Source organism: Amblyomma americanum, chromosome 2, assembly GCF_052857255.1.
Source record: "Amblyomma americanum isolate KBUSLIRL-KWMA chromosome 2, ASM5285725v1, whole genome shotgun sequence".
Lineage (NCBI taxonomy): Eukaryota > Metazoa > Arthropoda > Arachnida > Ixodida > Ixodidae > Amblyomma > Amblyomma americanum.
This window is the reverse complement of record NC_135498.1, coordinates 81,322,976-81,349,909: the sequence shown is the minus strand read 5'-3', so window position 1 is coordinate 81,349,909 and position 26,934 is coordinate 81,322,976. Positions and strand designations below refer to the sequence as shown.

Here is a 26,934-nt window from a genome sequence, read left to right as displayed (position 1 = left end):
TTCTAGAACATATTGCCCCTTCAAAGTTACGGTCGCTTCCGACACGTGCTTCTTAAGGGTTTCTGTCCATTCCTCTATGTTTTGGATGGTTCCCCAATTTTGCTGGTCCCTTTGGGCCCTGAATTTGTCCCATTCCGTGATTTTGGGCAGTCTACCCGCTTTATCTTTGATGCCCGTGCGTACCGTCGTGGCGATAATGAGGTGGTCACTTCCTAGGTCCGTTCCTGTGTTCATCCAAGTGGCTGCCCTAACGTTTTTGGTTAGCGTGAGGTCAGGTGTGGTGTCCGCCATGACGCTATTCCCTCTCCTAGTTGGGCACCCCGGATCTGTTTGCAGGGTTAGGCCTAACTCCTGTATGTCCTCCCATAGGTGTCGTCCCTTCGTGTCCCTCGTACTGTATCCCCACTCCTCGTGATGGGCGTTGAAGTCCCCTACTATGATCAGTGGGCTAATGTTTGCCACTTTCATTGCTTTCCGAAATATTGCCCTGAACCTGACTTTTTGCTGCTTCGGTCTCGAGTACACGTTTAGTAGGAACAGGCTTGGTTCATTCTTTTTGCCCGTTATCATCTCTACTAGGACGACTTCTGCCTCTGCCGTGTTTAGCTCATGCTCAATTGTTGCTATGTTCCTTTTAACGTATGTGGTGACGTGAGATTTCTCCCCTCTATCACTGTGGAATGCTTGATACCCTGGTAGATTTAGCCGCTTACCAGTTTCTTGCAGGGCTATGGCCAGGGGCTTTTCCTCTAATGTATCGATGTATTGTTGCAATACCGCTCGCTTGCTTCGGAAGCCTCGGCAGTTCCACTGCCAAATGAGGGTCTTGTTTTTGGCCTTTCTATCCATGTTGGATTCGTGCTATTGCTTCCTCCGTTCGTTTATGTTGCTCCGCGTGGGCTATCAGCTCCGCTCTCTGGCTTTGTAATTCTGTTCTCTGAGCCTGGACTTCAGACTGCAGCTGTCCTATTGCCTGCGTTATCTGCATCATGAATTCCCTCATCTCGGCTTTTAGGGTGGAGATTGCTAGCCTATTCGCTTCGCTCTCTTTCCTGAGCGTTTCCCATATATCTACCTCCTCGTCCCCTTTGCGTTTGAGTGGGGGTCTCCTTGCTTTTTCCGCCTCCTCCGTTACCTGCCCTGTCGCCTGGGGTTTCTGAGTAAGAGGTCCGGTCTGCTTTGTACCTGTTTTGGGCTGTTCTGCTTGTTTCATCTCTAGTGGAGCTGCTTTTGCGCTCCCCTCTATGTGCTTTTTCAGGAGTCTCTGTAGCTCCTCTACCTGTTTTTTAAGTTTTTCTATCTCTCTGTCTTTATCATCTTTAGCCTGGGAGGCCCCTCTGTTAAGTTTTTTTATCTCCCTGTCGTTATCATCTTTAGCCTGGGAGGCCCCTCCTGCAAAGCTTACTGTTTTCGGCTCCTTGCTCGGCTCTCTGCTCCGGTCGCTGCGTCCTTTTCCCCAGGGGTCCTTTGGGTCCCTGGGCCTCGATCTCTCCGGGTCCCTGGACCGTGATCTGGATCTCGCCCTTCTTTGTTCCCCGAGTCCTCCCTGTCCTTTGGGGGCTCCCGGTTTTCCTGGGGGCGTCTGGTTCCTTGCCTCGCCTTCCCCCAATCTGGGGAAGCTGTCGTCTTGGCGATCCGTTCTTCCTGTAGGCTTCTGGTCCTTCCTGCGGGTCTCTTCTTCCTGCCTTTTTTCCCAGATCTTCTTCTTGATCTCGTTCGGTGTTCTGTATATTTCCTTGCATCTTCGGTCTCCTAGTGGGTGTTCCTTTGCGCATAGTTGGCATTTGGTCTTGCATTTGTGGCCTTCTGCTGGGTTCTCTTCTCCGCAGCTTCTGCACTTCTTGTTTTCTGGGTCCGGGCAGACGTCCTGTCGGTGTCCCATTCGTCCGCATGCGTAGCAGACTTCGTACCTTTTCTTGTAGAGGACGCACCTCGTCGGCGTTGGGGATAGGTACACGTGCCATGGCACCCTGTTGCTTTCGAACAGGATTAGGACGGCCTTGGATTCTTTCCCTAATCTTCTCACTCCCAGTATGGGTGGGTTCTTGGCTCCTTGTTGCTCTAGTCTTTCGAAAATTTCTTCCTCCGTCCAGAAGTCCGGGGCGTCGTAGATCACTCCCTTCCCGCAGTTTTCCGGCGGGGTCAGGTACGCGTTCAGCGTTGTCTCTACATCGCCTATCTTCAGCTCTGTTAGCGACGCGTATTTCTCTCTTCTATTTCCATCTCCGGTGGCTATCATGATGGACTGCTGTTTCCTGTTGAAGGTGATTATGTCCTCTCTGCTGCCTTCTCCGACCTCGGCCGCTTCGGCGATGGCGTTCGCCAGCAACGCTCCTCCGTGCACAAGTAGCTTCTCTATCCCACCTCTGGGACGCATGATTATTTTGTCGAAATCTTGCGGAATTCTCGTTATTTGTTTCTCCACCGATTTCGCAGCCAGTCTTCTTCCCTCCTGCCTTGCGGCCGTCCTGTCCTTAGCTTTTGTCTCGACCACGGGGTCGTCGGCTATTTCCTTTTCCGGAATTAGTCTTCCATTCTTTCTTGTCCTAAACCATTGCCCTGGGGCTTTTAGCTCCTCCGGGTCTATCTCTCTTCCCTCAACCACCTCCATGGCACTGGGAGGGCTCGGGCGTCGGCCGTTAGGCCTAGGCCTCTCCTTTGTCTTGGCTAAGCCTCGTTAGGCTTAGCCCGGTCTCCTTCCCGTTGGGGCCTTCTCGGCCCTATAATTCAGGAAAATCGGCCCACCTTGTTGGTTATTGGTGTTCCTAGCCTTCCGGTTCTCTTCCGACGCTGATTCCAGCCAGTTTGGGTCGTCCTCAGGCTCCTGAGCACGACTTCGTCCCCGATGTCGACGGAGCTCGCCGAACGCACGTCCGACCGCCTCGACAGCCGGCGGAAGAATCTCAACCAATGATAACCCCCGGCTGCTGACGTCATTTGCAAGACGTGACGTCGTCTGCCAGGTTTTCGCGCGAAAGCCCGGCACCGCGCGTCGCCGCGAGGTGCGAAAGCGGAAATTTTTAAAAAATGTATTGTAAATTTCCCGCTCGTTTCTGAGGTCTCGTACGCGGCATGAGCGCTCGGTGGCCTGTACTCTACATTGTGCAAGAATTTTAAAGCCAAGCTCAAACACCCCTTTCTGTGGCCCTTTAAAGGATAGGAGAACAAAGATAGAAAGAAAAGGCGCGCTCCAATATGCACCGGGCTGATCCCGGAGGCAGTGTAATACCGGGCCACCCGTGCCAGAGTGCTTCAAGCCAAGCACTCCGCCATATTCCAAAAATAAGTTAAATATTTTGGGTCCAATATTAAATCAGATATTAAATCTACAATACACTGAGGCGAAGCGCATATATATATATATATATATATATATATATATATATATATATATATATATATATATATATATTATATATATATATATATATATATACACCCCGCGAGGCGACACCTCTTCCTCTATCCCAGCAGAGCACATCTGGTGGAGCGAGCGGCGACGGCAGAGGCGGCGCCATCTGTTGGAGCGTGGCTGCGGCATTGCTGCTAGGGAACGGCGGCTCAAGGTTGTTCGTCGGCCACGGCATACGGCTGAAGTGCGCGACGAGTCGAAATGGTTCGCTGGCTGGCGTAGGGTTGCTTTCGCAGCAAAAATAATTTCTCCATTGGGCTTGCGATCAGCCAGCGAAACTGGCCAGCGGAGACCGAGACATACTCTTTTTTCATCGGCGTTATTCGAGGAACCGGACACGTAACAAAGAGCGAGTGGTTACGTAATGGTGTAAGCATACAGTGTATCCCAGCTAACTTAAGCCAGCATTGAAAAATATCCCGCGGCACTTAGAGTACGCGACAAAATCCATGTTGCTGGCTATTTTATGGAGCAAGCCACACTATTTTTTGTATTCTGCTTACTTGTTAATTAGTCGAGATTAATTACCCAACTACGCAAGCAACGAGCATAGGACAAATTCCAATGAGAAAGTTGTAGAACGGTCCACAAAACGCCTGAATCAACCGTTTCTAACTTTCGATCTGAGCCGGACCCGCCGCGGTGGTTCCGTGGCTAGGGAGCTCGGCTACTGATCCAGAGTTCCCGGGTTCGAACCAGACCGCGGCGGCTGCATTTCGATGAAGGCGAAACGCTTAGATACCCGCGTGCTGTGCGATGTCAGTGCACGTTAAAGATACCCAGGTGGTCGAAATTATGCACCCCCCTCCCCTATGGCACCTCTTCCTTTCTTCTTTCAGTCCCTCCTTTATCCCTCCCTTACGGCGCGGTTCAGGTGTCCGCCGGTATGTAAGACAGATACTACGCCATTTCCTTTCCCCAAAAAACAATTTTCACTTTTGTCTGAGGTGGTGTACCCGGGTTCGAACCCAACCGCGGCCGCCGCGTTTCGATGGAGGCTAAACAGCGATGGAGGCTAAACTGAGGCTATACCGGCTGCGGAAGAAGTGGCGATTGCTCTAGATGCAACACGCACTACCTCGGAATGCATTTTTACAGATTCACAGACAGCGTATCGCAATTACCTCAGGGGCAGGATCGCACCGCTAGCAGCTAAACTCCTGCAAGATAGCTACACCGTGGCTACAACCCACACACATACATGGGTACAAGGTCACCTGGGGCTGCCATGGAACGAGAGCGCACATTCTTCATCCCGAGCATTTCTCCCCCGGACACCCATTACGCATGTCGTGGAACCTCCTACCCCACTACTAACTTACACCGACATACTTCAGCACATAAAATTATCTCGTCTGGTCTGCCCTCTGCCGGCTAAGACACTAGACAAAGAGGAGGAACTACCCCTCCGAAAGCTACCGACCAACACTTACAACAACCCACGAAGACTACACGCAATAGATCCGGAGTCATTTGACTCACAATGCAAATTCTGCGGGGAGAAGGCGGACCTGTACCATAAGGTATGGGCATGCCAACGAGATCAGGCGGTCACTATTAATAACCAGCGAACGCAGGAGGGGTGGGAGGCAGCTCTGACCAGCTCGGACGAAACGAGTCAAAAAGAACTCATCGAAAGAGCCCGTACAGAAGGGTAGGCTTTCTCCTCCTCAAGCTGAGCATAGGAAACGACTGGGCATTGGGTAGTAAGCACCACGTGGACCGGGAACCGGATTAATGTCATCTAAGGTCATGAGATCAGTGTTCTTGGAAAGTAGGCGGAAAGCGATGGGGAAAGGTGGATGGTACAGCCGTCGCTGTAAGCGCTTCCACACCGGGAAGAGGTGAAAAAAAAAATTGGCAGTGGCTTAGCTCCGCTATGCCAGGATATACGTAGCGGGAGGTACGTTTCCCTGGCTGAGTTTGTTGTTCTGGCAATGCCAAACGCAAAGTGTCATACATTGGATTACTCACAGGTGTCAAGTCCTTTTGGTGCCACAGTCTGTCGCACACGCTACAAATGTGTCTAAACGGATTGTTCACAAAGTCTGCTTGAAATGTCCGGGTCGTAGATGCATTTTCGGGAAGCTCGAATGGTGTGATCAGTCACACGACGGGTCTTCACATCCTCTTCGGTTGGTTCCCGTTGACTGACACCTTCCATAGGCTCCATCTAGGCGGCTATGCGGCGTCTATTACGCTCGGCAGTCTGGCGCCTCCATTTGGCAAGGCGTCCCTCTCTCTATTCGGGCGTCTCCGCTGCTCTCTTCGCCTTCTTACGCTCATTCTCTGTTTGTTGAGTAGCCAACTGCCAGGCGACAACCTCAATATCGGAAGAGTTATTGTTCTCTTGTCCATACCGCCGTTTAGCAGCGGCTGAACTCACCTTCTGTGCATCCATATCAGGCGTAGCGTTACAGCCGCTGATTACATCTCCTCCTTAATACTCAATGCTGCGCATGCGACGACGCGCGGTTCGGGTGATAGAGCGGCGTGCGGCAAGGTGGTGGGTAGTAACGAACGCGGCGCAGGTGTGGGGTCTCTCTGGTTACGATAGTATCGGCGCATGCGCACAACTGCTCATCCGCGTGACGTCACATTCACCTTCACCGGTGGAGCGGGCGCGCGGCCGCGGCGACGGCGGCGACGAAGCGCGCGGCGCATCCACTGATTCTCTCCGGTTTCCATGTTAACGGCGCATGCGCACAACTTTCCTCTCGCATGTACCGCGAAATGTTCGACTGGTAGCCTAGTGTAGCTCCCGCTACAAAAACTTGTGGGGGGGGGGGGGGGGGGGCACTTAAGCTCCGCCTGATGGGTATGACGCGATAGCGTTAGTGCGTTAACGCCGGTATATGCGAAATTGGTCATCCTCTACTTAACAATGATAGGTCCCTGGGAGTCCTAATATCACTCCTGCCACTGTGGTGCAACGGTTAAGCGGTGCGCCCTTACCCTGCGATGGCAGCCTGGTAGGTGCAGCCACTGGTGAGGCTTGTAGATCCAGATTGTTCTATAATAAAAATAATAGGTTTTTGGGGAAAGGAAATGGCGCAGTATCTGTCACGTATATGGTTGGACATCTGAACCGCGCCGTAAGGGAAGGGATAAAGGGGGGAGTGAAAGAAGAAAGGAAGAAAGTGGTGCCGTAGTGGAGGGCTCCGGAATAATTTCGACCACCTGGGGATCTTAAACGTGCACTGACATCGCACAGCACACGGGCGCCTTGGCGTTTTTCCTCCATAAAAACGCAGCTGCCGCGCTCGGGTTCGAACCCGGGAGCTCCGGATCAGTATTCGAGCGGCCTAACCATTGAGCCACCGCGGCGGGTCAGGTTGCTCTTCCCCAGCGACCAATCATTAATTTAACTGCCACCTGCCACGGTGGCCAGTTTGCTCACAATCCGATGGACAGCTTGTGATGACACCACAAGCACATATGTGACCTCAATGACCCACTTGCCATTATTCGAAGATTTTTTTTTCGATGTTTGCACCAGCTGGTCCTCCGGGGCTGGGTTGTACAGCACGGCTTCCCATTGGGATGATTGGTGGCCGAACGGGGGACTCCCCTGTTGTTAGGGGAGGCCCACGTGGCGTGGTACATGGTTGAGTTTTGTGAGCAGAATGGGCATGTATTCGAACAGTAGGTGAGGTCGAGCTTATTGAGCAAGTTGAGGTGGGGAAACGGTTGGTTTCAAGTTGGCGGCGCCAAGTGGCAGCCTCTCCTCTGGTAAGCTGCCTCTATGGCGGTGGATTTTGCTGCTATGAAGGCGTTGATGTTGGAGTATGTGATAGCACTGCATGGGCACTGGTTCCGCCTCGTCAGTTTTCGTACCAGTACCCGGTCTGTATGCGATCGTGTGGACACGGGCGCGCCGACGATCAGCGAGTGACTCACGTCTTAGAGTCCAGACAAAGGTAAAAGCCGCAAGAGCGGAGCGTTTTCATTTATTTGGGCTGCCACGGAGGATATACGTGACGTATGCGGTTATTTCAGCGGACTAGTCCGTGACCATTGTGGCCTGGCGTTCGGGTGGGCTGGACACGATGGCCACATCAATGGCAATTTATTCCAACTACTGGGAGTTATTCTTGGGGATGGAGGAAACGATGGTGATGTTTAGGTGGCTGTCAGTTACACTAGGAGTGGCGACTCGTTGGAAGCGCTCTGTCGCAGTGTCGATTTGCAACGTGTGTGTGTGTGGGGGGGGGGGGGGGGAAAGGGGCGGGTCATTGCCGTAATTCTTGCGAATAGCTCCGGAGCGCGCCTAGCGTCGTCCTGGGTGGTGTTCGGGATGAACGTTCTTCGCTATAAGGCATATCATGGTCTTTTGTTTAATGGAGATGGAAGTGGCGCGGTGGGAGGTCATGTCCATTCGTCATGGGGTATCTAAGGCGGCGGAGCGTTCTGCTCGCCGTGGTGGTTTTGTAAAAGCATTCCTTTTGACTTGTGAGGTCATCCTCCACCTCTTCTCTGAATTTATTGTGCGTGCCCTAAACCATAATTCTGGAAGTGGGTGTGCTTGACCACCTTCGTGGTTCAGATCGGAGGGTGTGAGTCTGTGGTACGGGATAACTAATATACGGCGGTACACTGTCAGGGAGAGTGAAATGGAAAGTGAAAAAAAAGTCTCTAACCAAGGCTACGGCTCAATTACAACGTGACGAATCTTGTCGGACGTTTTAACTAAACCGTACCCCATAATTAGGTGAATCGGTAATTTTTGCCTCTTCTTTCTTCTTGAAAGGCCCTAAACAAAGAGGGAGGTGAGGTACGTGAATTCTCAGTTATTCACTTTGGACAAAAGGGAAGAATAGGGTCTTTTCTAACGTAGCTTCTATGCTCTGCGCCTGTTGGAGCTTTTACAGCCGTGCGCGGGCGCGGCACACAGGCTCACAACCTTGACACCGCGCACACAGCCCCGTACCTCACGCCGCTCACAACCTTCGACGTCAGGGGGTGGGGCTGCGCGGCCACTAGGCGCGCGCGCGCGCGCGCGCGTGTGTGTGTGTGTGTGTGTGTGTGCGCGCGCGCGCGTGCGTGCGCGTGCGTGCGTGTGTGTGTGTGCGTGTGCGTGTGCGTGTGCGTGTGTGTGTGTGTGTGTGTGTGTGTGTGTGTGTGTGTGTGTGTGTGTGTGTGTGTGTGTGTGTGTGTGTGTGTGTGTGTGTGTGTGTGTGTGTGTGTGTGTGTGTGTGTGTGTGTGTAAATGCGCACAGACCACATCAGTCTTCAGGAAACAAGAAGCTTTATTTCGAAGAATAAAATCTTTTTTTTTTCTTCTCGTCTCCGCCCACAAAAGCTCGCCCGCATGGGACTGAACACGCAAACCTCCGGAAACTGGAAAGTGGAACTGAAGAAAAGACGAAAAACAGCCGGCAAAATGACACGAAAACACTGAGCGGGCAGGCCACAACAAGTACGTACAAATCGAGATCTCCAGTGCAGCGCCACCCACATCCAATCAAGGCACAACTAGCAGTGTACTATGTTTTACCTTCCTACCACTCATCATCATCATCATCATCATCACCAGCCCGACTAAACCCACTGCATGGAAAGGCCTCCCCCATGTCTCCCCAATTAACCCTGAACTTTGGCAGCTGCGGACATCTCAACGCATTGCTTTATTGTTCTCGCGTCATGCGATCACCTGTGATGTCCTTCGACGAAGGTGTCTTGCAGTGATATCTATTTAACCTTGACCTGCTTCAACCGCGGCAAACTTATGCCAGCAAGTTTCCTGATCGCCTCTATGCACCCTAATCTCTCTCAGCCCCACTGTTCATTGCCCTATCATTTGCATGTCCTATGTTGCGTGATCGCTTATCTGTGCCCCGCATTCCATGTCCTGCCAGAATAACGGCGTTCTCCTCTTTATTAATGCGAAAGCATTTCTTGGCTCATGAGCGGCGTCACCGGAACCTGCGGACAGGCGCTGTGGACGGAAGTTGTGGACGGAAGTTGTGTACAGAGCGTGTCCGCATGAACTGAATAAAAGTGCAGTCGTTGCGCCATCATGCGTCACCTACTGAACCCCTCCCCCCGCAGCGTACGGCACTGGTCCAGCAGACGGCACAGCCTCAGTGAGCCATAACAGCTCAGTAATAGCAGCCACTGTATCAGATCTGGCAACCAGGGTCCTCAAGACTGGCAACCATGCTATGCAAGCCGGCCAGCCGGGTTGCTGATATAAGAGCGCAAGCGCCCAATAAACGCCTCTGTTACTCTGCACCTCGAGCTCAGCAGTTAGCGTAGCACGGTATGTTGAAGGACACATGGAGTCAGAAGTTTCTTGTCACGCCCATTCCCGCTTAGACTGAGCCAGCGCAACGGAAGGACTACCGCTCCCTGGTCCCCTACTGCTCTCCGAAGCGCCGGCGGAAAACTGGAAGCAATTCAGGCAGAGGATGGATTTGTACTTCAAGGCAACTTCATCTGCGACAGAGCGCACGAGTGCACAGAAGGCTGCAGTCTTCCTCCATGTGGCAGTCAGGAAGCAATTCACGTTTTTAACACGTTTAAACTCTCATTCGGAGAGCGTGAGGACTACGACGCTATCGTAAAGAAGTTTGAAGAGTATTGCTCGGCATAGAGTAACGAGACCTACGAGCGCTGCATTTTTAGAACTCGACAACAACGAGGTGATGAGCCGTTCGAACAGTTCTTACGCGATGTTCAGATGAAAGCTCAGAGCTGCAACTTCGGAGACCTGAATGAATCAATGGTTAGAGACCAGCTGGTGTGTGGAACGAACAGCAGACAAGAAGCTCCGGACGCGGCTTCTACGGGAGAAAGACGTCACCCTGAATAAGGCCATAGAATACTGCATAGCCGCAGAGCTAACTGCGTGCCAAAGTCAAGCATGGGAGAAGGACGAACTGAAGCTAAATGCCGTACGGAGAAAGCAAAAAGAGCAACGAGCCGCCACAAGGAAACATATTCGCCAGTGCCCCTACTGCAACTGAAGTCATGAGAAGCGGAAATGCCCAGCGTGGTGCAAAACGTGCGGCAAATGTCGAAAAAGAAACCACTCTGCAGTGTGTTGCAGAACGAAAAGCATTCATGAAGTTGACTGTCCAGCGCAGACCTAAGCGGAACCCGACGATGAATTCCAAATTTTGGCCGTGAACATGAGCAATATATTGAGAAGCCAAGACTGGATAATCACGACAACGCTGTCTAATCGCGCCACGCGCATCAAATTTCACACGGGGGCACAAGCCAACCTGCTTCCTCACGCCCTTTTTCTGAAAGTGAGCGAGGGAAGGCACCTTACACCGTCGTCCACGCTCTTGACCAGCTACGACGGCGCCGTGATAAAACACTTTGGAACCGTGAGGCTGCCACTTCGCATCGGCGAAACCGAAGAACCGACGGAGTTCTTTGTGGTCAAAAAAGGAAAGCAAGCGCTACCGGGCCTTCAGGCTTGCGAACGTTTCGGTCTAGCTTCAAGAATCCAAACGATTCAAAAGCCTGCTGATTTGCAGAAGCAAGTCTTCAGTGATTTTCCGCAGCTTTTCGAAGGTCTTGGGTGCGTGAAGCAATCCTACAGCCTCGAGCTGAATGAAGGAGCAAGCCCAGTGTCGCTGCCCTCGCGCCGAATTCCACATGCGCTTCGTGAGCCACTCCGCCAAGGACTAGCCCGCATGGAACGTGAAAGAATCATCCAAAAGATGCAAGAGGCCGCTGAGTGGGTGAGTCCCCTTGTCATTGTCCGAAAAAAAGATGGCGGTTTGCGCATTTGTATGGACCCTAGGCACGTAAACCGTTGCGTGAAGAGAGATCACTACTAGCTCCCATCCAGAGACGAGATCGAGTCTGAGCTTGCAAATGCAAAGGTATTCAGCAAACTAGATGCTAACTGCGGATTTCATCAAATCCCCTTGGATGAAAAAACTTCAAAAATCTGCACCTTTGCCACGCCGTTCGGAAAGTATTGCTTTTTAAGGCTGCCTTTTGAGATATGCACCGCGAGCGAAGTGTTCCAGAAAGCGATGGCCAGCATTTTTGACGGCCTAGAAGGTACTCGAGTCTAAATCGACGACATACTTGTGTGGGGCGCCAAGCAAGAGGAACATGATAAGCGCCTGCGAGCAGTACTGCTGGCAGCAGAATCAGCAGGATTAACGCTTAACCACGAGAAGTGTATCTTCGGCACGCATGAAGTAGTTCTTAGGCGACGTCATTTCGAAAGACTGAATCAGCCAGATGAGAGCATAATTAAGTGTGTAGTAGACTTGCCGCCTCCAACGTCAAAACAAGGTCTTCAGAAACTACTGGGCGCAGTAAACTATACTTTGGAAGGTTCATTCCAAACCTCTCCGAGAAGACTAAGAATCTGCGAGCCCTGTTGAAACGCGATTGCATGTTCGATTGGTCTGCTGGCCACGACAAGGAGTGGAAAAGTCTGTGCGAAGCATTGTCGACAGCACCAGTGCTTGCTATATTTGACCAGTCGAAGCAGTCCAAGATAATAGCGGACGCATCCAACTTCGCGCTAGGGGCGGCACTTCTGCAGTCGCATGGCGAGCACTGGCGACCAGTTGCTTACACTTCGCGTGTGCTAGCTGACGCCGAGACAAGATACGCGCAGATCGAGAAAGAGGCCCTGGCGGTCACGTTCGTATGTAAACGGTTTCGGGATTTTATTACTGTCGTCGACGTAATTGTGGAAACGGACCATCGACCACTGATAGCCACTGCCCAGAAGAACCCAGAAGAGTTTCTTCTTGCGCCTCATGCCGTTCAACATTTCCCTGCAGTACGTCCCAGGGAGAGACCTTGCTCTGGCCGATGCTCTCTCAAGAATCCGATGCGACAGCGATGAGCCACCTGAAAGCGAACTAGAAGATGTGGCCATCCATGCAACAGCCGTCCTCTCCACTCTCGTCAGCGACACAACAGCCCAGCGGATAGCAAAAGAGACGACTGAGGACGACGAGCTAAGGCGAGTCATTGAAGCTTTACGAGATGGACACAGCGTAATAGGTCAGCTAGCTCTCTTCGAAGCTGAGCTATCATGTGTGGAAGGCATACTGTTGCGTTGGTCTAGAGCTGTCATTCCGAAGTCCCTGCGAAAAGAAATGTTGCAGTGCCTACATGAGGGTCACTTGGGCGTCGGAAAATGCAAATCAATGGCCAGAGCATTGATGTATTGGCCTGGTATGGCGGCAGAAATAACTGAGAAAGCTTCCAGGTGCCCAACCTGCCGCCGTTTCGCTTACAAGCAGCCAAGTCAACCGCTAATGCAAAGGAATTGTCCCGCATTACCGTGGGCTAGGGTAGGCGTGGACTTGTTCGAGCATGCCGGAAAGAACTACCTTGCAGTCTACGATGCCTACTCCAATTACCCTGAAGTAGAGCAGCTTCCTCAAACTACTAGTCACTGTGTAATAGAAAGCTGGCCATGATATTTGCACGTCACGGCATCCCGCTTGAAGTATGCACGGACGGCGAATTCCACGATGACCACGAATTCCGAGCCGTACGACGCTGGGCTTCGCCGGAGCACCCGGTTAAAGAAACAGCCCACCCGCCTCGCCTATCAAGAGGACTTTCATCAAATTGCTTGAATCGATGTGCTGTTGTATTCTGCTCATTTGTTTTTCTGTTTTTAGATGGAGAAAAATGTATCGGATCTGGCAACCAGGGTCCTCAAGATTGGCAACCATGCTGTGCAATCCGGCCAGCCGGGTTGCTGATAAAAGAGCGCAAGTGCCCAATAAATGCGACTGTTACTCTGCTCCTCGAGCTCAGCGGTTGTCTGCGTCGCGTGCTATCTTGGATGACACAGCCACCATACCATCTATACACAGCAGGGCTCCGTACTCTAGCCTCCGCGCTGCATAGAAGCACCAGCATGCACAATTTTCTGTCTTACCCGAATTTGCAATATCAATTCATAAAAGCACTAAAACCTTAGATTTAAAACTTGTAATGTGGTTTTTCGGTATGCAAAATGGATAAACATATAGACAGCTTCAGGGAGCATACTGTATGGGGAGTACGCATTGACATCACAGCGGAGGCCATTTTGTTGCTCATGGAGCGTGGCGAAAGGACACCGTGCGTGTCTTAATAGACTCGCACGGTAGCCTTTCGCCATCTTCTCTGACCTGAACCGCTGAAGCTACGCATTGAAAGACAAAATGATGTCCGTGACGTCACGTGAGTAGCCGTGCCCCAAAATATGCACGCACAATGTGAAGCTTTTTTTCGCGGCGACTTCGGAAGGGCTGAAACGAGGTATGAAGACGAAGATTTGTGTATCATGCTATTTTGCGTTTCTGCGAATCATAAGATGAATGGGCGCATGCTTTCAACCGATATGATTCCACGTTTTTGCGCGTGTTCTAATTAAACGCCTCCAGGCGTCTGGTAGAGACGGCCTGAGAAGACGTACTTCCAACACGGGAGATCATGTACCTGTACTGAGCCATTCACAATGGTGGAAAAAAAAGCCTCCTATATACAAAAGCAGATAGATCGCGAGATAAACGTACATGCATACAGGTGCGCTCCTTCCTTTAAGTTAGGTAACAAGTTGGGCTATTTGGCGTGCATGCGTGCCGAAACTGCGCATTGAGTCGACACACAAGTGCTGACCAAATTTGCTGAAATGTACTACGCAAAACGTATAAAATCCCTTCAAGCGACCGTGGCGTGCGCATCCTAAAATGCGCTGACATGTGCAGCCTCGCTCGGTATGAAACGGAACAGATTGTGCCTTACAGATATTATAGTTCTTAATTTCAAGTCCAAATTCAAAGAGTATTACATGACTTATTTTTTCCCACAAACAGTTGCACTAACGAGCGAAACTTTGTATCAATATCATCCATCGGTACCGTTTCATATCGATCTCATTGTACAAGTGCGATGGGCAGCGTAGTCCTGGCAGTGACTCCGCAGATCATCTGTCTAGGACTCACGCAGATGGCTGCATCTGAAGAAGAGTAGAAGACGCAAGGTAAGATCGCATGACCACCACCGACCGATCCTTCTGAAGCCACGCGCGGTAGCCGCGCTGAAGCCAGGCACGCTAAATACCATAGAGCATCTTCCTTCGACCGCACGGTGTGTTGGCAGCACTTCTGTGATGTGCCAGTATAACGCAAGCTGAATTCATCGTGTCGAGTGAAAGAAAGGCAGCGAAAAAAAGAATGAATGTCGCGCAGAGACTTGTCCTTGAGTTGTAACACTCATCAGGCCATCATAACTGCTCCTGGTACAATGGGGAGCATGCATGCTCCGGTCGCTGTACTTGAGTGAGACAGCAGAAAATGGGGACACCAGAAGCCGTAGCTGTTGCGTCGAGTATGACCTTCTGAAGCGTTGGCTTTGCCTGTTCCGTGCTGCTGTTTGCTGCGATCGCTGCCCACGGATGCCGCCTATATCATATACAAAATGACGACCCCGCGTATACGAACAGCTTGCCGCAAAATTTTCTGCTCGAAATAATCTCAAGCAAGCATGATGCCATGGAAGACTATCCTGCTGCACAGGCTGGATGGACCCGCACAAGGTCAAGGAAGCAGGACGTCGTCGACTTGTGGCGGATGGAACGATCGAGTGCTGAATGTCTGTGCAAAGCGTTCTCATAAATAATGAAAGTCACGAAAGTCGCACCTGTTCTTGAGCACAGTCCTTGTAGCTTGCACGGTATACGCTACAACCATGGTTACCGCGGCCGGGGAACGTTTATCGGCGACGGCCAGTGAAGGCATGCTTCGCGTTGGGCTTCCAGCACTTGCACGAGCCATTGATGAGGAACCAGTCGTAGTACATGCGCACGATGTAGCAACCCACGTGGTCGTAGCCGTCGCACTTCTCCTTGGACGACGTGGACGTCGAAGCCCGGGACCTCGCCGATGACGTCGCCGTCCTGGGTCCCGCAGCGTCACTGCGCCTCTTGATCTGCTGTCGCTGTGTTTGCTGCTGCGGCTGCTTCTGGGTCTGCTTCTGCGAAAGCTGGTCGGCACCCACTCGTCGATGGAGGTACTGCTGGAAGGCGTGGAAGTCTCCCACCGAAGGTGGTTGAGGGGGAAGCATGGGAGGTGGATTGTACGGCGCATGTGAGGAATGGTAGGGAGACGGCGGCGCGTGCAGCGGAGGCGGAGCCCTGCGTCGCTGCGGTGAGCTGGTGGGGAATACAGCATTCGGGTAGAATATCTCGGCGACCAGTAGGCTCACCCACCGCGGGGACTCGTGACACAGGCCGCCGTCTACGAAGTCACACCTGGTCGACCTGCGCGCGCGACAACAGACGCAGATGCTTTGGTCATCGAGAAGAAACAAAAAGCGTGGGGGTTATCTTACGAAGCCTCCTATCGCAGGAACAAGAACCATACATTCTTGGGACTTGCTATTATAGAACTTTTTTCTCGACTCAGGCCTGATTCAGTGACTGAGCCAAGTTGGTCTTCACGACGAATTGAATTTACTTTTCGCAGTCACAGCCGGTGAAATCAACATCACCTCAGACCGTTGTTTCAGAGCTACATACCGGCGGAGATGCAGAAAGAAAATGTGCAGCTGCGCAAGTTAAAATAGTTTCTGTTCAGCTTCCTAGAGCAGTAAATGGACGTTTTTCAGGAAGAGCTCGAGCAGGATTTGGGCAAGGCTTTGATAAAGCTTCTGCGTAGAGCCATCGCCAACGCTAAAGGCTGACATCAAACTATGGCGGTCTTACGCAAAACACTCCGTCCAAACATTCTATGGTGTAGCCTCACGTCAAAATTCACATTATCAGCAAACTGAACAAGGGGGCTGACACAAAGGCACTCACATGCACTTGGTCTGTTGCACTGTCTGGGTGAGGTACCCTTCGTGGGGGATCTGGACCACGTACTTCCAGACCCCCTGGTAGTTTCGCGCGAACGTCGGGGTCACGTATTCCTCGAGCGATGGACACGGGGTGGGCGGCAGACCCCCGCCTTCCACGTCGTTCTCCAGACTCGACTGCTGCGCCGAGTCCGGCGGCTTGGACTTCTTGCGGCTGCTGTACACGTTGGCCAGCAACTTTATGGGCGAGCTGTCGCTGGTCATCAGGTCCAACACTGTGACCAGAGGGCTGGACACTGAAGAGGCCGTGCCTGTGGCGCCCGTTAGCGCCGAGAGCACTTGCGTCAGTGGTGACCTGCGTTTAGGTAACAATTAGTGACACACCATGTACTGTCCCGCTTCTCGTAAACTCGCACTGTCTGCGGGCGATGGCATTATTTCTGTCGGTAGTGTGGCTATTACAGTTACAAGACATTGAGATGGCGCTAAGGGCGGCATGCAACGATAAGCCGCCTCTTTAGACAGTCTCGAACGTGCTGTTTTTCTTGTAACTGCCCTGGCTCCGGTGCTTATGATGTACGGAAGCTACCAATGAGCGTTCTGCCTACCTCAAAAAAAAAGTAAAGCTTAAGGTCACCATTTTCTCGGCTGCAGCATGTCTGTGACCTTTAGCTATTTGCTGCAGAAGGTACATTCGCATTCACATTGTTTAGAAAGCGCATCAGCCATGGCCTCAGCTCTGTGGATGAGGCAAGGAGGCTATTACGTAATACTTAGTGAATGTCGGTGGAAACACTAGGAAGAAGCTAGCGTGTTCTGAGTTAATTCTTATACTGTGCTTCATATTGCCATGCTGCTACCAAGTATAGCTTGGTTGGGCGATTACAGGTCGCACTGAGTGCAAATGTAAACAGATTGCAACCTCGATATGTAACCAATTTTTTTCTTCTGTAATTGAAAACATAGATGAGTACCACTCGCAAATGCAATCGGCCGGACAGCTTCAAGATATTTTCTAAGAAATCTACTGCTTATTGAAAAGCATACTCCACAATGTTGTTCTTCTAATCAGTCTTTAAGAAAAGAATTGCATCAGCAACCTTTGGTGTCACTGATGGGCAAAGCAACTATGTCTCAAGCAGGTTATATCTAGAGCAGAAACCATAACTTGATGTGCATGTGAGAAAGCAATCTGACTATTCGAATATTTACCATGGGCTCCATAATTAAATAGTGACCTTTCGAATTGCTTTTGTCCATTGTTCTTTAATCCGGGTGTGCTGTAATAATCGGATTGGTACACTTTCACCAACAAATCAACCAGCCCGCACTCATGGTCCTGTTCTTGGAATTTTCATCTTTACCTTGAAATATGGTGGTGAGGTACACACATCTGCATTTTTTATAAGTCACGCGCTGGAAGATCACGCCAGCTAACTTCTGAAGCATGAATCCACGTAGACTGCTGCACACACACGCCATCCACTGACCTGTTCACTATGGGCGGCGCAGGAGTCGTGGAGGCGGCGTCCGGGCTGATGGCGTTGATGATGTCAGCCGCGTACGTGAGCATGTTGAGCAAGTTGCTCTGTGATCCACTTCCGCTCGCGCCGGAAGACGACGAGCCCGATGCGGAAGCAGACGACGAGCCGCCCTGCACCTTGTCCGTGATGGCGGGCGTGCGTGATGTGAGCAGCTGCAGTATCGTCTGCAGCACAGCAGTCGACACTCGGGCAGTGGACAGCGCGGAATACAGAGTGCAGATTCTGTGAGAATAAAAACATCAAAAGTTGAAAGAGCATGCGCGTGACGTTACGCGAGTTTCGCCATTAGTTGCACATGTAACGAGGATGTGGAAAAAGAGTATGACAAGAGAAGGTAATCACCGAACAGGTTCTCTTGTGACATTCTTAAGGGATTAATAGGTAACATGACCGCCAGACCAATGGGTCATATGACTTATTGGCACTTAATTCAGGTGACAATAAGTTCAGGTGACAATTTATGTTACCAGTATGTAAGGCATGTGATCGATTACCGTAGGTCATGTGACCTTGTAATGTAATGACGTAATTCCAAGTTGACGACGATCGCAATACCTTCGGGGCGCGGAAGGGGGAGGGGGGAGGGGGCGTTCTGACTACGTGAGCTGACGCTGTAAGCCTAAATGACGGCAGTGAGTCCGCGGACGCAGAGCAAACCACCCGTGAGTACATCCCATGAATGACAGAGAATTTAAACGTCAGTAGCGACATGCTGCATAAAAGATAATGTCCGCATTGGAGAGCCGCCAGTGGGTATAGCGTTACGTAAGAAGCTCGCTGCTTCGACATGCACCTAACACTCACGTTCCGCTGCCGTGCTGGCAGAGTTGCCTCAGCGTGGCGTTGACACCCCTCGCGAGGTCGTCCACGGTCGACTCGTACGACTTGGCACCCCGCGCATTGAGCCCCGTGCTCTGCAACGGCTGCAGCACCTGGACGGTGGTGTTGGGCGCAGCAGCCAGGGACCTCCGGCCTCGTCGCCTTCGGTAAAATAATTAAGCAGCAGAGAAAGCTATGTGGCATTCACAACACTATATATGTGACCAATGCACGTTTCCAATTACTGAAACGCCTGAAAACTTCTATTTGCTCAATGCAGCCTTTTTTTTTATTTCGTAGCATAGACCTCTGATACGCGTGGTGTATTTAAAGCGAAGCATACCCTGGAATTCTGGACAGAAGCGTTATTGAACTTGAAAGAGGTTGTAAGCGCAATTTTTCATATATTTTGCAAGATTTCACTATAACAATCAATATATCCACAGATCTATCATCGGCAGGCTTGAATTTGTTTGCTATTAACGTTTTTGCTACCGTCAAACGCGTTCCCCTATTTGTTTTCTAGGGCAGTCTTCGCTCCTCGATGCGAGGGAAGGAAACACTGTAAAAAATATTTTGCTACATATGGGAAGAATGGGCCATTACCTTCAATATTTCTATGCTAGTACCTTAGAGTTTCCCAACATAACATTTTTGTCCAATAACGTTGGACATGGATACACTGCAACTAAATGAGCTCATGTTTTTTTACTTATTCTGATGTGTTAGAGGATCGTGAAAGATTTCTGGAGTTGATGCTTTCACAGACTTGATTCTGGAAAAGTGCTCTTGAAACAAAAGCGATGGACGAAAATAGAATGAAAGGCTACATAATAGTGTGTTGAGACGTACTCCCGTTTACTTTCGGAAAGAATATGCACCAACCCGTCCCTATATCCTAAATATGCATATATCTTGAATGTGCACCAACACGCACAGGCATACAAGTATACTTCTACCTGTTACTTTCCCGCCATCTGTGTTTGAAATGCGCTGTTGCGGAATCGAGCATGCGTTAAAGGAAATTATGGAGCTTTCAGGGGATTCGTCTACCGCTCACCGCTTCGCATGAAATCAACATGTGGTTGGAGAGAATATATGCATCCGAGTTCACACTGTTCGCGCGTCCAGACTAGAGCTCACATCACAAGTTCTTGTACGTTGTTCTCAGAGAGAGCAAAAAAAAATGTTTCTGAAACATCCCCAGTACGCCACAACGCAGGGCGCACACAGTAAACACAAGAACTTAACGCGGCGTCCACAGAAAACCACGAGCAAATGATAAATTTGCTCATTATTATAGGATTTATACTATTTTCACTCCTAATACAGGTGACTGAAAAGCCGCTCAGTACGCCGAACAATCCACACGCACATATCAAACTGGAGGCATGCAATACAACTGACATACGACCGCGAGCAATGGGCGAATTATTATTAATTCGTTCACAATAAGGGTTTATTCCTTAACGCCTAAGTGGACTTGCTGCAGGTATTAGGGAGTTTTAGCACTGCCATACAGCCGTACAGCCAATGCGGCAACGTGTTGATGTTGCTGTCATTGCCATGCTTGCCTATCAACATTTATCAACATTTGCCACATATTCGCAGTTGATATAGTTAACGCACTTATACCAGGACGGTGTTAAAACGCTCTACTTAGCCGTTGAGTCATCGGCTGCGCCGTCCTGGCTCACGTTTGATGTCTCAGTCAGACCATTACTGCATGTTCTCGCTCTACTGAAATGCCCATGACTATTCCCAGCATGACTGTTCCCAGTCATCTATTCCCAGCATTTTACGAGCAGTGACAGTGCAGCTTTACAGCCCCCACGGAACGGGCAAAAAATGCTGACGGTTCTTGAAAGAACACATATAGCGCTTCGTTGTTGCGTTCACGCAAACAACACTCCGTGTTGTATATACCTGTGGTAGTAGTCGAACACGTGGCCGGGTGGCACAGAGAAGAGGCCGCCAAATCCAGGTGGCGGCCTTCCGGCAAATCTGGCCACCTTGGGCAGGTTGGGGTCCTTGCGCAGTAGCGGCAGCGTACCGGAAAGGAACTCCAGCGTCTTCTTCTTGATGATCTCGCTGGGTGGGAGAGACAGAAAGGAGGTAAATAGGTAAAGCTGAGTACATGCTACGTATCTTGAAATGATTTACAAACATTTTCACTAAGAGTTCAACGGCCGAGTTATACGCTCTTCCGTCGAGCGGGCAAGTGTTAACTGGTCGACGCGAGCTGCCGAGGCCAACCATGCCCGCCACTGGAGACGAGAGGGGTTGAGCTGGTGTGGGGAAGGGATGGCTGTGGGGCAAGGACAGGGGCAATTTGGGCAGGAGGGGTCGGGTCGTAAAAGGTATAAGAACAGCCGAGCCGGGGTGATGAATGTATAAAGCTGTATGGCTCTCAACGTGTGAGCCTGCAAGGTGGTAAGCTGGGGGTGTGGTGGAGGTAATGTCGGCAGCCAGTGTTGGACTTGCGCGTAATGCTGCTTCAGGGCCTTCTTGTAGAAGGGGGCCTCGTCAGCCATAAGTGGGAAAGGCGCTCGGATAAGTCTCGCGGGCAAGCTGATCAGCCAGCTCGTTTACCGTAAATCCCCGAGCTTCCAGGCACCCACTCTACAGCGACCGAGGCAGGAGAAATTTGAGAGAGAGCGCGAGCGACGTCGTCGCGCAAGTCCTCGGGAATGCGGCACGCGCTAGTTGCCCGAATGGCTTCCATTTAATCTCTGCAAATACGGTAACGTGCAGAGGGGGGAAGGGAGCGAGTTCCTGAGTCCCATGCACGATGGCAGCGATCTCTAGAGCGAGTGAAGTTGGATTGGGATAGGGGCCAGCAGTGGATGCAATGGGGGTGGTTACGGACGACGTCCCGATGACGCAGGCTGTGACACCGAAAAGAGGTGAATGGAAAGCATCTACGTAACACGTGGAGCATCGACAGGGTAGGGGTTGGGGTGCGGGACCCGGGCTTGGAGACGGCCAGCATGCAGGTCGGGGGTGATGTGGGCAGGAAGCGGAGCGAAGCGGAGGTTGTGGGGAAAGGACTTTCCGGTGTGTGTAAAGGAATGTAAATGGATCGAATGCCAGCTCGTTGCAGAAGCCAGTAACCTTGCGCGGAGCCGGACTGACGAGCCGGTTGATCCCTGTGAAGTCGGAGGAGGTCGGGAAGAGGAAGGGCCCTGTAGCAAAGAGTTGGTCTGTAGATGCGTGTACAGGAAATTGACTGACTGACTGACTGACTGACTGACTGACTGACTGACTGACTGACTGACTGACTGACTGGTTGATTGATTGATTGATTGATCGATTTATTTATTGATTTACCGATCGGCCGCGACACTCGCAAGGCAACCTTGAAGATAGTCTCTTCCTGCATCACAGGTATAGTTAAAACAACGCTGCATACAGCTGGAAAAAATGGCAAAATAATACGGGCGAAGCAAAAGAGGGAGGTATAATGCTGCATAAACAGAACAAAATCTGAGGTCCAAATGTAAATCAAGAAAAAGAAAGCAAAAATGGGTGGTATACCTCCCCCCTCAACTCATCCCGATCGAGCGGCTCACTCACAAGGGGTACGGCTCTCCTACGGGCCTCTGTCCCATGGGGTTGAGCGGGATGAAGCCCTTGTTGAGGTCCCCGCACAACGTGTCCCGCGGCGGGAAGCGACCGTACACCACCCGCTCGGGGCAGTGCACGTTGGCCCGGTGGTAGGGCGGCTTGCGCACCCGCGGGGGCCGCTCCTGGGGCCGCCGGGCCTTCTGGAAAGCGTAGTAGCCGCGCGGGTGGCCCGTCTCCTCGCGGCCTTGGCCCGAAGCCGCAGCCGTAGCCGGGGAGGATGGAGAGGCACGGCTACCATCCGCGCACAGCGCCACGCCGGAGGATAGCGCGACGAGCAGTGGCAGCAGAACCCAGCGGTGGCGTGGTGCCTGCATTTGCCAGGACAGGAACTTGAGCGACACTCTGACGGACACGACATATACGTGAGGCCTACAGAGCGTGTTGAGCTGGACTCGCAAGTACAGTGGTCTACTGTTGAACCGACCCGTCTACACGGCGTGGGTCAGCTCACTCCGCTCCGGTCGCCAAGGACACGTGTGTAAACTGGAGAGCTTGCACAGTCGTTCCGCCGAAGTAAAGTTATGCACATATTTTATGCAGGCATGCATTCAATTGAATTCAATTCAATTTATTTGCCATCATGGTACAAGTGATGGGGGCGGCCCGGAGTAAAAGCTGTCGTTTGGTAGCTTGACAATGCCACGGGCCTCAACTTGGGCAGCAATGCAGTAGTCTGGTTAGTCGGCATAAATGTAAACTACATCACATGTACTGCATTTCAACGCAAGCAAAAGCAACAGAGAATAAGGCTCTTTACAGTTTATAGCAATTATCACACCGACAAGAGCACAGTGAAAACAAGTGGGAACTTGGACGAAGCACACAATCGTTGCGAGTTAAAAAAAAGTAGGTTGAACAAGTCACAAAAGAAGAGGTTTAGAATAAATGCAAAAAGTGCTCGAACAGGTTCCGGCGTGTAGCATTTTGGAGAACAATACTGTTTTGTGCGAGGTTGTTAAGAAGTCGGGGTAGTTTACTGTCTAAATGTTTGATCACCATACGAAGTTCTGTAAGTTTTCAAGCGCCACCGCTCAATATTTCTTGTGCTGTATATTGGTAGGTGTCACATCTACTCGCAAGGACGTATGCGCCAGTGAACAAGGTCATTCCGAAAACCCGTAGCACAAAATTGTGTGTCAGGTATACTCAGAGTACAAGAAGCTTCCACGGTGGCTCAGTGGTTAGGGCTCTCGGCTACTGATCCGGAATTCCCGGGCTCGAACCCGACAGCGGCGGCTGCGTTTTTATGGAGGAAAAACGCTAAGGAGCCCGTGTGCTGTGCGATGTCAGTGCACGTTAAAGATCCCCAGGTGGTCGAAATTATTCCGGAGCCCTCCACTACGGCACCTCTCTTCCTTTCTTCTTTCGCTCCCTCCTTTATCCCGTCCCTTACGGCGCGGTTCAGGTGTCCGCCGATATATGAGACAGATACTGCGCCATTTCCTTTCCCCCCCAAAAAAAACAATTATTATTAAGATGCTTCCATACACCGTTCAAAAGCCATATCAAAGGAACTTCTGCACCCCGCCGTGGTGGCTCGGTGGTTAGGGCGCCGGCTACTGATCCGGAGTACCCGGGGTCGAACCCCACCGCCGTGGCCGCGTTTCGATGGAGGCGAAACGCAAAGGCGCCCGTGTGATGTGCGATGTCAGTGCACGTTAAAGATACCAAGGTAGTCTAACTTATTCCGGAGCCCTCCACTTCGGCACCTATTTCTTCCTTTCTTCTCTCAGTCCCTCATTTATCCTATACCCTTACGGCGCGGTTAAGATATTGCTGAGATGCGAAACAGATGCTGTGGCATTTCCTTTCGCCAAGAACCAATTTTCCAAATGTTTAAACGCAAAAGGCGTCCGTGTGCTGTGCGATGTCAGCGCACGTTAAAGATCCCCAGGGGGTCGAAATTATTAAAGTGAAAGATTCACTACGCTATAGGTAAAGGCGGTTTTGCCGTGCGTTGCCACTTGACCTTCAAGTGAGCCAAAGGTCAAGTGTGGAGGCCTTACTATGTGTGGCCCACCATGGTGTCGCACCACTTGACCTTTGACATTTGACCTTGACCTTTCGATTCGCTGGTAGACGGCGGTAGAATAGGCCGCAACGTTCATTGGGTGAGCAACCTCTCGCGATGGACCATTAACTGCCACCTGCCAGGGTGTCAGGGTGGGCGCGCTGCCTATCCAGAGTGCGGAAAGCACTCAACGTTACAGGCGCCAAACCGCATCTACTTGCTCGATACACCACAACTTTCGCGCTCTAACCAGGTTCAGCAGTAGTTAAACCGCAGCTAGTTTTTTTACCGGAGACGCCCACTACAGCGCCTCTTTCTTCCTTCTTCTTTCACTCCTTTCTTTATCCCTTCCCTTACGGCGCGGTTCGAGTGTCCCCCGAGATATGTGATATTACAGTTACTGCGTCAGTTACTCTCCTCAAAACCAATTTTAAATTTTGTTAACACACACACGCATGCACACGCACGCACGCTCACACACGCACGCGCGCACACAAATAGTGATTTTTGAGGAAAGGAAAGGGCACAATAACTGTCTCACTGCTCGGTGGACACCTCAACAACGCCGTAGGAAGAGGGGAGGGGATGGGGAGGTCAGGGGAGGCTAGGTCGGGACCTAAGGGTCGCGACCTTTGCCGACCATTCCGCTAGGCTGGTTTTATCGTAGTCAACACTTATTAATGCCTTCTCCTACTTTTCTGTTGAGGGGGCTAGCCGCATGAGCTCTTTTGGGGCGGATTGCGGTTGCTTTGAGGATTTACAGTATTTACATTTTCACACGCTATCATCCTTGAGGATAGCTGCTAGTCTCCTAGGGCTGAGCACACTTCTCGTCCGATCCATCCATCCATCCATCCATCCATCCATCCATCCATCCATCCATCCATCCATCCATCCATCCATCCATCCACCCACCCATCCATCCATCCATCCATCCATCCATCCACCCACCCATCCACCCATCCATCCATCCATCCATCCATCCATCCATCCATCCATCCATCCATCCATCCATCCATCCATCCATCCATCCATCCATCCATCCATCCATCCATCCATCCTAGTTAGTTAGGCGCCCGTCTCGGCTGCGGGAGGTGCTTGGTTCGAAACCCACCGCCGGACACCCACCGGTAAAAATGGGTACAAGCGGCCCCCGACCTGGCGCCCGGCTTTCTTTAGGGGTGTCCGCTTGGGAGAAGCTCCGTAAACCCCGCTGTGCCCCTCGCGGGCTAAGCCCCAGTTTCGAACGCCCTCAGCCTGCTAAAGGTGGTACTCCGGTCAACGTGTGATCAGCAAAGCAGCAGCAAAAATGCAGCGATGGATGGATGGATGGATGGATGGATGGATGTATGGATGGATGGATAGATGGATGGATGGATGGATGGATGGATGGATGGATGGATGGATGGATGGATGGATGGATGGATGGATGGATGGATGGATGGATGGATGGATGGATGGATGGATGGATGGATGGATGGATGGATGGTCTAAATTTATCCGGACCCCTCTACAAGCTACGGCGTCTCTTTATGTCTGCCTTCTTTCACCCCTCCCGTTCACTCGCAGCGTGGCTGGGATGACCACATAGTGGTGAGGCCGTTACTGCGCATTTCCTTTCCTCAATACAAGTGTTCATTTTTTAAGCAGTACTGTCTCCATTTGGTATCATCAACCCGGCTTGTAAACGATGCGTTATTGGTGCATTACAATTACCGCGGATAATACAAAGAGTTAGATGCGGGCCATGTCTCGAAGACCAATATTTACCTGTATATTAATAGGTCTTAGGCACAAGACCAGGTTGGAAAAAAAATTGCTTCTTTCCTGGTGCCAGTTTAAAGGTTGCTTTTTGTGGGGTGAGGAAAGACAATACACATTGTTGCCGGTTGAACAATGTGATCGTATCGATATCTGGTTAAAGTGAGTCAATTAATTCACATGTCATGGATGAGCTGATTCGAAGGAGCATGACAATTTAACAAAAATTCACCCGCAAGAAGTCTGTCGACACTACCTCCAAGGCCACATCTGCAAGGCCAGCATCCTTCTACTCATCAGGTCGCAAATTCAAACAGCACACGCTCATCTGGACCCCGATCTGCAAAAAGATACGCTCGGGATATTCAAGCAGCGAGCATCCCACCGAACGAGTTCACCGAAGCAGGCGTAGCCGCGCCCCCTACCGTTAGCGAACCAGTACTAACCAAACTCCCGTACTGCAAACTCACCTTAATGTATGACACAGAGCGTCAAAATACCCTCATCCCCCAAATGTATCCCCAAGCACGAAGAACACACACATCCGTGGAATGCAAACACGCTGATCACGCCACAACTCCTCCACAAGAGGTATACCCCACTGACTTCACAACAGAACGCTTTCACTAGGGGGGCGGGGGGATGCAGCCACATCATACCACGTGGTATAGGCTTGCCACATCAACCCCAATATCCCCCTCATCCCTAACGCATCCATGGACTGTTGGGAGGCCGCCTTGTCCCACTCTGACCCCTCGACCACCTCAAGCGGCTGGTCGACCGGGCCACGGGGGAAGCCCCGGCCAACGGCGTCCTGATACTGGGATCTGCCCTCTGAGTGCGTCGAATACAACAGCTATTGAATCTTTTCCTCCTCCTTCAGTATTTTAATTTGTTCGTACGGCATGATTTGGAGAGAAAGAAGGAAAGAAGGAAGAGACGAAGATGTGGAGTAATTTCAACGCCCTGTGGAT

At 51.2% G+C, this 26,934-nt stretch overlaps 1 protein-coding gene across 1 annotated transcript in view; it reads right to left on the bottom strand.

Moving 5' to 3' along the window:
* Nucleotides 1–8,643: 8,643 nt before the first annotated feature.
* The window catches only part of spz6 (Spaetzle domain-containing protein 6), a 30,915-nt gene continuing 12,624 nt past the window's right edge, over nt 8,644–26,934 (bottom strand). The window contains exons 2-7 of the mRNA XM_077654750.1: nt 22,138–22,496; nt 20,488–20,652; nt 18,547–18,723; nt 17,689–17,964; nt 16,203–16,553; nt 8,644–15,662 (exon numbers count right to left, since the gene is read on the bottom strand). Of these exons, the coding sequence (XP_077510876.1) occupies nt 15,116–15,662; nt 16,203–16,553; nt 17,689–17,964; nt 18,547–18,723; nt 20,488–20,652; nt 22,138–22,496 (1,875 nt within the window). The 3' untranslated portion in view covers nt 8,644–15,115. The remainder of the gene's footprint in view (nt 15,663–16,202; nt 16,554–17,688; nt 17,965–18,546; nt 18,724–20,487; nt 20,653–22,137; nt 22,497–26,934) is intronic.